Source organism: Penaeus monodon, chromosome 7 (assembly GCF_015228065.2).
Source record: "Penaeus monodon isolate SGIC_2016 chromosome 7, NSTDA_Pmon_1, whole genome shotgun sequence".
Lineage (NCBI taxonomy): Eukaryota > Metazoa > Arthropoda > Malacostraca > Decapoda > Penaeidae > Penaeus > Penaeus monodon.
The window spans coordinates 48949260-48961759 of NC_051392.1; the positions used below are offsets into that span (position 1 = coordinate 48949260).

Here is a 12500-nt window from a genome sequence, read left to right on the forward strand (position 1 = left end):
ACGCACAAACAGACCCACATGCTGGCAGACACACACATGCACCGACATTCTCACACACACACACACACACACACACACACACACACACACACACACACACACACACACACACACACACACACACACACACACACACACACACACACACACACACACACACCTCTCCCTCTCTCTCTCTCTCTCTCTCTCTCTCTCTCTCTCTCTCTCTCTCTCTCTCTCTCTCTCTCTCTCTTTCTCTCTCTCCTCTCTCTCTCTCTCTCTCTCTCTCTCTCTCTCTCTCTCTCTCTCTCTCTCTCTCTCTCGTATAAAATAGCAATGGATGAATAAAAGACATGGAAGAAACTGCAAAACCGACAGACATTGACGTTATATTACTCTAGATGTTTTCCATTAGTAAAACTGGGATTTTCCGCAAGTCTCACATTTTCTGAAATATCAGCAACAACTTCTTCCAGCTACAGCGAGGACGTTTCGCCCTAGCGTTAAATGAACTCTTTTCTGCGACAAATCATCACAAGGAGAAACCTAAATATGTAACACTAAACAGGCAACGTTAAATTATCAGGGCACTTAACTCTCTAACAATGCGGCAGTAAAGTCTATCATGGCGTCACTAACAGCACCTCACAACCCGACATTAGCATACCCTCTCGTCCGCTTAATATAAACGTCACAATTAAGTGTTATCGTTGGATGCTAATTAATGATGGCAAAATCCAAACAAAATCCACTGGCGCGATTTCGGCTCCTGACAGTGCGCCTCGACCGCATACCGAAGTATTTGTTACCTTACGGACTGAGTTTTATCCTCGTAAAGCAGCTTCGAAACAAGACTGCTCGTCTGAATATTTCTGGACAGGTATTTACCCTGTTCAAGGATGCGCGTCCCGGGACATCATTAGCACCAGCTCAGGTAACTACAAGGAGATTTTATATTACAGTCGGAAGCTCAACTGACAGAAACGAAGTAAATAACGACGTGAAAACTGTTGGGAGTATGGTGTAGCAGTGCCCTTATTTATCTTACTATCTCAACTCCGATCACCACCCAAAACTTGGGACAAGTGACCAGAATCTGAGAGTAGAGTGTTCATGTCCATGCTTTCTGACTTTAGGTATGCTTTATTTTCGGCATTAAATTATATCCTTTTTCCTTAAATGAACTTGGATGTTTTGAAAATCAGTAGTTTATAAAATCCCAATGAACATGCACGATTTGTGTTCTACTAACGTAAATATTCTTCTCCAATTAAATATCCGGCCAGCGATCGAACGCAGTGACTAGGACGCAGCCTCACCTGGCGAGAGCAGTCGCGCTCCGAAGGTGTCGCAGCCCACACCTGGCATGTCTGACGGATCAAACAGCACTCTCTACTTGAGCTGAATTCCTGCAGTTCCCTTTGGATCGCGAGGCCTCGTGTGTAATCCAGGTAGTAATGGCTGGTACTTTTTTTCCCTCGCCTATGTCATTAACGGCAATTAAGCTGACCCCCCCACCGGGTGCGAGCGGCACAGTTCGCATGCAGATGACAACCCTAGAGATGTCCTTGCTTACCTGCTTATTACACTGGCTTCACGACACGTAGGGTCCTGCTGTGACGGGGCCCCCTTGTACCTGCTGCGACTGCTGGCATGGCATCTGCTGCTGGTTCGCCATTTGCGACGTCTGCTGTGCAACCTGCGGTCCACCCTGCTGAGAGCTAAAATCAGAGCGACTTGTTAGCGACTGGCGTGCGCCTGGAAGTATATGTTATTCCATGATTCTGGATTTATCTGCATACTTGCAAACTTCGTAAATAAAGAAATAAGACATTTCAGCATTCCCTCTTACTGTAAAGTCAAGAGAAACCTACGTCTTGTAGACGGGGGTGAAGGCGGTGGAGGGCATAGTCGCCGCTCCTGTGTTGGTGTGAGTTACGCTGCCGGCGTGTGATGTGGGTCCCTGGTACCGCTGGTGTAAGGAGGCATCGCCTACGGGAGCCCCGGCGGCTCCTTGTGCGGGTAGAGGCGCCGTGGAGCCCCGGGAGCACGATGAGAGCCCACCAGCCATGTTGGCGCCGTAGCTGCCTGACGTGGAGCCACCGAGGAAGGCTCCGGCGCCAAGGCCGCCCTGTCCTTGCTGGTTCTGCTGACCCTTGGCATTGGGCGGCGTTTGGGGCGGGGTGTCTGTGCCGACGCCATCGCTGTGGGGCCAAGAAATTGTACTCTATAAGATTCTGTAGGTGACTTTGCTATTTATATCAATATTGATTAACTTGTTGATGCATCAAGGACTGTAAAAGACTGTAAAGTCTTACCTGTATCCTGCCATATATTGTGCTGGGTTAACTCCGGTCATAAGGTGATTAAACCGTGTGTATTGCTGCTGGGCGGGAGGGATGGTGGGCGGCAGGGGGAATGTGGTGCCACCTGCAAGCCACCCGCTGCCAGGTGGGCCACCCGTAGGCGGGGGAGTCTTGCAGGCTGCTGTGTCGGCTAGAGACCAAATCTTGGGTTTGGCGGAAGGCAGCGAAACCGCACAGTCACTCTGCGGGAGACAGAGCATCGGGGGATCAGCGGATTGCCGTCTCGTGCATCGAAGGCGACGCCAAATAGTTTTATGTTGCGTATTAGGTTATAAATTATGAATGTAGAACCCAGACCAATGAGACTGGTTTATTTAAGGAACATATATTACTATTAAAGATAGTAGTATCTGCACGAATTTGTTTATCATATTTGTTACACTTACGAGATAACCTCAGAATGATTCTCATGCATATACATTATATAATAATAATAAGAGCCTACACCGATATAGCCATCTACTTTTTTCCACATATATTAGGTGCCATAATTAGTTCTGACAAAAAAAATACAAAAAATAAAATCTATGGCAACCAAGAACACTAACTTGACTAAGACTAAATATCAAATCAAACATTCATTGCAAGCCATTGAAATTTAATATATTCTACATCAAATAACCATGATATTCTAAATCAAGCTACCTCCTAAAAATGAAGCTGTAATTGCAGAAAGGGCTAACATTATAATACCATATAAAATGAATGGACAAGTCTAGAAAATAATAATAGTAAAAAAAAAAATAATAATTAAATAAAAATCTACGTACGTACAAGCGACACCACTAGGCTACACATCACCATCACAACACCCAAACAATAGAAAGGGTCACCCACCATTATGCTTACCTTCTCTCCCTTAGGCACAGTGAAGTGATTGGTGGGGTGGAGTGTGGGTGTGGGGGAGATGGCGGCGGTGACAGCCTTTGTGCCCCCCACCACTCCTCCCTCGCACGGCTTCAGCTCCGTCTGGCCTTCTCCTTCCTCCACCTTCGTCTCCGTCACTAGTAAGGAAAGAAAAAAAGGAGATAGTTAGGTTGTGTGGGTATTTTGACGAGGTCGAATTTATCTACAAAGAATAATTCAGGTTCGATGTCGTGTGATCTGTGGTAATTTTTTTTATTTATTTATTTACTTATCTATTCATTTACTATTCTAATGAGGAAGTCACAAGAGCGCCTCGAGGCACGAAGGGAGAAAGAAAAAATAGCAATTTACTCATCATCCTTTCCAAACCTACAGCCGTTATCTCGTCAACACCGGCCACATCATTCCCATCACATTGTGTAACCCGGAGCCAGCCAGGTAATAATACAACATGCAAGATGCTGAGGGTTATTACCTAAATTATTTAAGACAGTCATTATCTAGCTCGGTAATGTCTGCGCTCAACTGTGCCGTGAGTGACGGGGGAATACTTAGTCATATCAACACCCAGCTGTCAAGTGAAAATGTAAACACCGCTTTGCTTTGAGAAACGGTCCTTGTTTTGCTAATATACCTATTTTAGATCCATTCAGGGCGGTTTGTGCGTGTGTCTATGAGTCGAGATAGTTTCTGAATTCATTGTTAGATTATACAGAGGCGTGGGTTTAAAATATTCTCTCTCTCTCTCTCTCTCTCTCTCTCTCTCTCTCTCTCTCTCTCTCTCTCTCTCTCTCTCTCTCTCTCTCTCTCTCTCTCTCTCTCTCTCTCTCTCTCTCTCTCCCCCTCCCTCTCTCCCTCTCTCCCTCTCTCCCTCCCTGTGAGTGTGTGTGTATGTATGTGTGTGTGTGTGTGTGTGTATGTGTGTAAGTGAATGTGTGTGTGTAAGTGAGTGTGTGTGTGTACGTGTACGTGTACGTGTACGTGTACGTGTACGTGTACGTGTACGTGTACGTGCGCCCGCGATACAGCTTCCCTCCAATTCTCTGAGATTTACTGGCTCGAGTACAACACCAAGCGACTAATTTACTCATAAACAGTAAGCGCTCAGGGTGCATAAACCACTGCTGACTAACCGCCCAGCCTGGTCCTGTTGCCTCATTCACTACACCACGGAAGTCTTTATGATGGGGCTGTACACTTGTATTTAAACAGGTCCTGTTGTGTATGCGCAACGACACTGCAGATTCACGTCTGGATAAATATGTCGGTAATAAGACCACGCGTTTCTCCTTTTTGTAAAATTGGAATAAGATTTTTTTTCCTTTTCCTCTCCAGACGCAGTGGTGCTCTGCCAGACATCACCTTAATATTCCTCTCGCCGTCGCCAGCACAAATTTGTTTGGCCAATTAGGAAAACAAACTCTGAAACTGAAGACGGCACTGACCAGTAAACAGGCATTAAAGTCTAAGAAAAATAAAGGGCATTTAAACTCAAGAGAGCAACAATGTCCCGCCGGATCGCCCCAGACATAAACAATGTGCCGGCGCGCTGTTGGGTCAACGGCGCATACGAAATTTCCCATTCATCGCTGCGGCTTCCCCCTCGCCACAGCACTCCCGCGAACTATATCTTCACTGTAAATACACAGTCGAGTGCCACGGTCGTCGAGCAGGACGCCCTACAATCTGGCGATGAGGGCAACACAAGCCCCGGCAGAAGACAGTCAAAACAGAGCTCATTCCCGGCCCGTTGACGGACGAACCTAATCTGTCCCGGCGAAGTGGCCCGTGATGCCACCAACAGTTCCTCTTATTTTGCGATCGTACGTTTGTTTGTAGGCGGAGTTATTTGTTATCGGCCGCCTTGTTACGTCAGCCTCATATTACAAACTCCTATATTTGAGTTTACTTTCATTCGCTCAACACAGGTTGGTGTTTCTGAAATTAACAATTCAGTGTCGCAGTTGAACATTTTGCGATTTCGCAATTATCTGTAATATGAGGCTAGCATGTCTATAAATTTTGCAGGGAAAGCTTAAAATCGCATGAAAGACAGTTGACTAGACAGATAATGTCTTTGAGACTGTTTAATCTTCAATGACTCTAGTGACAGTTTTATGTGTAGGTTGTACAAACGCATATATTCCTTCTCGTCCTTCTGTATTTTCTAGTGTCCTTCCTTGTATATGTGTGAGCCGAACACAATTTACAAATAAGGCCCGCTATACTTTTCTTCTACAAATGAGCACATTCTTTTCGGTGAGTTGTTGGTGTAATTTCACAATTAGTGTCTCGCCAGAAAGGGCAAGAAGTCTGAGATTTACTTTGCCCTTTTTTTGCCTACCGTTTATTCTGCTATAAATCCCCCAAATAGTCACCTAGAGGAGGAAAAGGGGAGGAACGAGAGCGAGGAGCCAGTCGGCCCGAAATCGGACCCCGAAATCCTCCTGCACATCGCCTCTCATCAGCCCTAAACAGCGGGTGACGGAAACCCTAGGAGCTTTTATCAGTATAATTAGCAAACAATGAGCCATCCCGCCATATTAAACTTCCTCGTACGCCACTCGCCTGATGCAGTGTTTACTCAGTGTAAATCCCGGCGCGAAACTGATGTACGCTGAGCAGAATATTACACGGGATCTGTGATGCCGCGCACTTGTCACTAGAGCCTTTAATCTGGCCCTGTTTACCTTGCTATGACACGGGGCGTCTCGCTGCCAGCCAGCCGGGTAGGGGGAACGGGAGGGGGGAAGGGGTCGGTCTCCTAACACGGGCCTGCGGAGAGAGAGGGGGGAGGGGGTCGCTCTACTAACACGGGGTTGTGGAGGGGTAGGGGAAGGGCCCTATCCCTCTTATGAACCTGCGTCACGGGGGTTCAAAACGGGTTTATTATGTATATGTGGATGTGCATTACGAGAGAGAGAGAGAGGGGTTTAGCCATTCAGGCCACGTGGGGAAACGCATGAAGGGGATCAGTGCGTGTAAATATAACAAGTGAAGACTGTAGTTTTCTAGTTCAAGTTCAGTATATTTGATGCAATGAACAGGATTCCCCCTCTCTCTCTCTATCTATCTCTTCTTTTTCTTTTTCTTTTTCTTCTTCTTCTTCGTCGTCGTCTTCGTCTTCGTTTTCGTGTTCTACCCTTACTTCTACTTTTACTTCTGCTTCTTCTTCTGATATTTCTCCTCCTCTCCTTTCTCTTCTTTTTTTCACCTTTTTTCACTCTCACTCTCTCGACGACCAAATATGCTTTCCGATCAACAAAGGGGAATTTAGCACGGTCCCTAAATTTAGATCTTCACATTATCCTGAGTAAGAAGCATCCCTGAACTCAACAAAATTAAAAATATCAATGTCTACCCTAATTATACCCTGAGCAATAATTTCAGAATTCGCGTCACTGCCTCCGCTTCCTCGTTTCGTCCCCATCTGCCAGGTGTTCTACTTGCTTGCTTGCTGGTACAACACCGTAAAAGCTCTTTGATACCACGATGAACAGTTGAAACCTCTTGATGCGAAATTGGCGCTCTAAGCTCGCCTTGATCTTCCAAGCGCTCTTTAATGCTGCTCAAATCATGTTAAACCCTCGCCGATTCGAGAATACAGGATTGGATTAAACTAAAGAGCTAACAATACTAAGGCCTGTTGGTCACCCTCAGCCAAGCTAGTCCGAGGCCCTTGACCACGAGGAAAATTTTATTTCATTTCATGTTTCAAAATACAAATAAGCCACTACTATTTCGCCGATTCAAAATACAGTAAAAAGTTACAGATATGTTTTTTCCCCCAATGCGCGTTTGTATTTCCCTACGTACGTGAGTGCAAGTATACGCATGGATATTTTTACGTGTGTCTGAGGTTTTTTCATTTCTTTTTCAAGCCATAACTGATGTCGGTGGAAATCATGTTCATAAGTCTCCGGGGAAAGTTTATTGTATCCACCAATTTCTCGTGCGGTAAACGAGCATCTACATCTTCCCCCGCAGCATCCCGCGCCAACCTAAACAAGAGAGCCTGAAGCATGGTTAGCATCATCAAAACTGCTTCGCGGTGGCTCCTCGGCTGTCGGCGATGAATGGGTCTCTTAGATTCAGGAAATCCTTGCAAGTTGCACAGAGTGGCGAACAAGTGTCGGACATTTTTCAGCGTCGGCGGCCCAGGCAACGTTCGATAAACTAGCTCTGGGTGTTGTGTTATTCGGCCGGCTTTTCCTTTTACGTGGCGATACGATCGCTTCTTATTTTTTGGCGCGCATGTAGGGCGAGGAAAAACAAATGGCAAGATAAATTATCCGCTTCTATGCTCAATCCTCTGATCTATAGTGGGCCGCATTCCGCCACTTTTACGAGTAGCTGTAAATGCATCAGTAACACCGTGCTAACAAGTGCAATAAAACATATCTACGTATTTCAGCACATGATCGCGGGGCCCCAGTTTCTCTTCCCAATATTTGTCCAACCCTTTTCCACCGCGCTCGTTCCTCTTCCTCACAAGACTTAAAACATGTTTACTGCAACAAACATCGAGAGTGTTGTTCAAGTATGTGCGCAATGCCACCTTTTTACCAAGGGTCTGAACCAAAGCGCCTTACTGAAAAATTGGCTGTTGAGGGCGAGACAAGAGTTATCTTGGGTCAATATTCTTTCCCTAAACTCGGAGTAAGGGTCGTAGGATCGCGTAGTTACCTTCGATGGGTAAAAATAACCTCGGGGCTGCAACGCTGATTCGCTTTCGTCCCGCGCCGAGGTGGCATCCCTGTTATTCCGAGAGCTGATGATTAAGGACGAGGAGAAAAAACGCATTCTTCGCCACAAATACAAGGCCTACATCCGCGTCCTCCTCAGTTTTATGAGCAGACATTGCTAGGTCATGAAATTCAGCTTCTCGTAAATATACAATGATGTAACACGGGTCGCCCCGCATAAAAACCCTGCCTCGAACATTTCCAAATACGCAAAATGTATTACCTCTTGTCCTCGTCGCCTGGAAATCTCGGACAGTCACTCGCAACCGATAAAATGCTCGGTGCGACCATATCCGAGCTGCCCTTAGGATTAGTTATTCAGAGGAGTAATATGAATTTCATTTAGTGCGAGAAAATCACAAGGCGGGAGCAGTAGGCTAGATATTTGTGGTTTTGTCGTTTGAAAAAAATATATATAGAAAACGCGGCGCGGGAAGCCAGTGACGCCAGACCATGTTTACAGCAGAGAAAAAAATAAGAATCCATTTAGACTTGGAAAAAGCGTATGCGACCGAAGTTTATTATATCGATACGTCTTCTTGTGCATCGCGTACTGAAATATGCAAAGGAAATGAAATATTCGTAATGGCGCTGTTCCAGAGAGAATGTGAAGGGAACACGTCTCCAATTGTTATGTTGCTGGAAATTCCTCGCGGAGGTTTGCATGCATCTTTGAATTTCTCCGAGTGTTTTCTTGTCCTTCCCAATTTTTTTCGCTCCTTTTTTAAAGACATCCATGTACGAGAGCTCAAACCGCAAACCGATAACAGGGAAGCCGACTTTTCTCGCGCTGACAACAGTCTCGGATTCTTCCATCTGTCACTTCACTCACAACCCCAACGCCCGCCCTCTCCCGAGACCCTGTATGGCTGCGCCCATCTCCCCATCCCTCGGGCTACCTTGAAATCGTGATCGCCAGTGCTTTACTAACGTATCGGCCCATTCATCGCCATTAGTCCGCTGTGTTCTGCCGGAGAAAGAAAACCTTTGTATTAAGAGAATATCAGCCGGGTCGTGTCTGGGCTAATGGTCGGTCCACGCTCTCGGGCCATGATTCGCTAATTATCGCAAAGGCTCGCTCGTGTGAGGTGTCTCTCGTACAGATGAGGGATTGTAAGGGGGAGGGACTGCTATAATTTGGCCCTCTGATGGTTTGCAGCTGCTCACTTTCAGGTCGCGACAATTTTCGGATACAAAAAAAAAAGAAAAGAAAAGAAAAAAACGTACCTGAGTTAAGTAGCAGGACTGAGGAATTAATATTTGCGTGTCTGTAAATCTGTGTTTTTTATGTGACTTCAATATCTCGAAATCATAATACGTGATATGTGAGTAACCGATATTTCTTTCGAGTTTAAATGACTTCAAACTAAAGTACAAAAGAGTGTATTAAAAGACTTACACAAGGCTCTCAGACTAGATTCTTGGGAGCTACAAAAGACACAGGTGATACACAGATGAAAAAAAAAGTTAAAAAAGAGTAAAGAAAAGATTACCCCGCCTCACTGCGTACAGTTCGTTTCACTTTTTCCTCTTTTCTTTTATATATATACCATAATTATATATATATATATATATATATATATATATATATATATATATATATATATATATATCGATAGTCCAGAAATGCGCGTGGGCGTGGTGGGCGAATCCCCAGCGCACGCCCAATCTTGCGGATCTACGAAAACAACACAACCTTTATGGGTGATTAGGACTGGGCTGTTGATCCTTCCTTAGCTTGTGGTTTTCTCCGCGACCCGCATACTCTCGTGTGTGTGTGTGTGTGTGTGTGTGTGTGTCTGTGTGTGTGTGTGTGTGTGTGTGTGTGTGTGTGTGTGTGTGTGTCTGTGTCTGTGTGTGTGTGTGAGAGAGAGAGAGCGAGAGAGAGAGAGAGAGAGAGATGACTGACTGACAGGTAGAGAGAGAGAGAGTAAGAACGAGAGAAATAGACAAACAAACAGACAAATACAAAACACAAACAGACCAAAGGAAAAAAAAATCGATCGAAAGAAAGCATCAACGGCAACAACAACAAACACGCGGAACTTTAATTGACAAAAAAAAAAAAAAAAAAAAAAAAAAAAAAAAAAAATCTCTTAGCTAAAGTAAAACCAATGTTGTGCGCGTTTGTTCATCAAGAAAAATAAAATAAACAAGTAGCCAGGATCCATTGGCTCTTAACGTCGCGCTGAGTAATAAGGCTCGAGTGTTCTCCGCAAGAACACTGATCCGGGCACAAGCACCGCATCTGTCAGGCGGTCTGTGATCTGCAACATCTTGGAGCAACTGCAAGATTTATCCTTCTTCATGTTTTCTTTCTTTTTTTTTTATCGTCTTCCCCCTCTTCCTCCAACCTCCCTTACCCCCCTAACCCCCCACTACCACGCTCGTAAGATGCCACAAATTCCTCTAAATATTTCTCGCTTTTCTAGCAACAAACCCACCTCGTGCCCAATCACCATTAAGATCACACATAAGAGAGGGAAAGGGAGAGGAAATGTGAGATAAAAAAGCGGTGCAAAAAAAAAAAAAAAAAGTTGAGGGCAGGTGGGGAAGGTTAAGGTGGGAGGGGTCAGGGGAAAGGGAGGGGGTTAGGGGTAATGGGAAGGAGTTAGGGAGAAGGGAGGAGGAAGGGAGGGAGGTAGAAAGGAGGTAGTAGGAGGAAGGGAGGGAGGGAGATCAGAAGGCTAAGATGTAGCGACGCAAAGACCAGGCGCGCGAAAGCTATGGCGCTGATCGCAACGAATGTTTTAAACGTCAGTTGGAAGGAGGAGATTCGTGTTTTATCCCTTCTTCATTCGTCCGTTTTTTCCTTCAGTCATTTTGGGTGGCATAAAAACCATTTTCTTTTCGTATCTCGTTCGTGTCGGATCTTCCTTTGTCTTCCTTCTTCTTTTGCTCCCTCTTTTTTTCATTTCTTGACCTTATTTCTGGTTTCTTTGTACATTACATGGGTAGCAATATAACTGTTCGCTAAAAAGCAAAGAGGAAATATCGAGCAACTATTTTATTTCAGGTCTAATCTTTATCATTTACTGCTTTTTTATTTATTTTTATTATTATATGATTCATACCGATTTGCACTATTTCGACACACACACACACACACACACACACACACACACACACACACACACACACACACACACACACACACACACACACACACACACCTACTTCCTTTTCACCTCTTCTTCCTCCTCCCTCCCACCCGTCCTGCAGTAGCGATCTGGGTGACTCTCCGTCAGAGTAATGTATGGTGTCAGGCAGAGTAATAAATCGCAGTGTTTACGTTGGATGTCGGGGTCGGTCGGGCCTCCAGAAGGGAAGGTCTTGGAGCGCCGTTTATCATACAGCAGGAGGTACGGAGGGGGAAGGGTGGCGAGGACTGATGGTGGCAAGGGAGAGGGAGATGAGGATGAGAGGAGAGTAGAGGCAGAGGGAGGGAAGAGGGAGAGGAAATGAGAGTGTGAGTGGAGAGGAAGAGAGAGCATTCATACGAGAAATTAATAAAAACAGGAAATGAAAATAGAGACAAGAAAAGAACGTCTAGAAAAAATAAACACAGTGGGAAAATACGAACAAGCGAATCACACTGGCCAAAAACAAAAACAAAAAAAAACGTTATGACTACAAACACCTGCCGAAACAAACAAAAAAAAACGTCATACAGGTGAGGCAAGATACGAAAGGGGCTCGCGAATGCATCAGGCTGGCTTTGAACTCCGAATCTTAAGCAAACAGTAAGAGGTAACAGCACAGTCCGCCAAGCCAGCATGAACAGTTCACCTACATCTGTAGACAACAAATCGCGCGAAACGGCCACAAAATTTAAATCCGTGAGCTTCCCGCCAAAATCTCGTTTACTTAGGAGGTGACGCCAGAACTTGCAACAGTCAACAAAGATAAACAGAAGTGCATAAAAACATCATCCTTTCTAGACTTTGATTATTGTACACTTGATAGTTTATTTAGCTATATATTTTTTATTAGCGGTAAGGTTACTAGGTTGTTACTATGATATCTTACTGCACCAGATCCGAAGTAATCACCAGGTATTTTATATAATTCCTCATAGCATGTATTTTAGAGTTACATGTATTTCATCAGAATGAATTATGCAAACCGACATTTTATATTATAATGAGTTATACGGGTGAATGATTTTATGATGAAAATTCAATATTAAACGAAGTTCAAATAGAAAAGGTATTACCACTGGTTTATTTCCAGGTATGACGTCACCGATGGCAAACGCAGGAATGACAACATCTCCGAATTACCTTCAGGGGTGATATAAAAGCATAGGTCGAGGGCCACGAGGTCAGCCAACAACAAACCCGGTGATATCAGGTAATCCTTATGGGGCCAATCAAACACCTACAAGAATTTGCAGGTATTTGCGCATGGACTTTAACAGCCTGGCCAGCGGTAAATAAAAGACCATCTACCGGGCAAAGAATGCAACTGAACGAGTTATTAGAAAGACATAAAACCTCGCTCCGCCATTACATTTTCCGCCCGCGAAGACGGCCTTTGCAAA

At 44.8% G+C, this 12500-nt stretch overlaps 1 protein-coding gene and 1 long non-coding RNA gene across 2 annotated transcripts in view; one reads left to right on the forward strand and one right to left on the reverse strand.

Moving 5' to 3' along the window:
• LOC119575421 overlaps positions 1–12500 on the forward strand; it is a 158999-nt gene that overhangs the window by 57294 nt on the left and 89205 nt on the right. The window contains exon 2 of the long non-coding RNA XR_005228979.1: positions 12191–12310. This is a non-coding gene — a long non-coding RNA (uncharacterized LOC119575421). The remainder of the gene's footprint in view (positions 1–12190; positions 12311–12500) is intronic.
• Positions 1–12500, reverse strand: part of LOC119575420 (homeobox protein araucan-like) — a 108910-nt gene that overhangs the window by 7978 nt on the left and 88432 nt on the right. Inside the window, exons 6-9 of the mRNA XM_037923027.1 lie at positions 3195–3349; positions 2298–2527; positions 1854–2183; positions 1556–1700 (exon numbers count right to left, since the gene is read on the reverse strand). Coding sequence (XP_037778955.1) covers positions 1574–1700; positions 1854–2183; positions 2298–2527; positions 3195–3349 — 842 coding nt within the window. The 3' untranslated portion in view covers positions 1556–1573. The remainder of the gene's footprint in view (positions 1–1555; positions 1701–1853; positions 2184–2297; positions 2528–3194; positions 3350–12500) is intronic.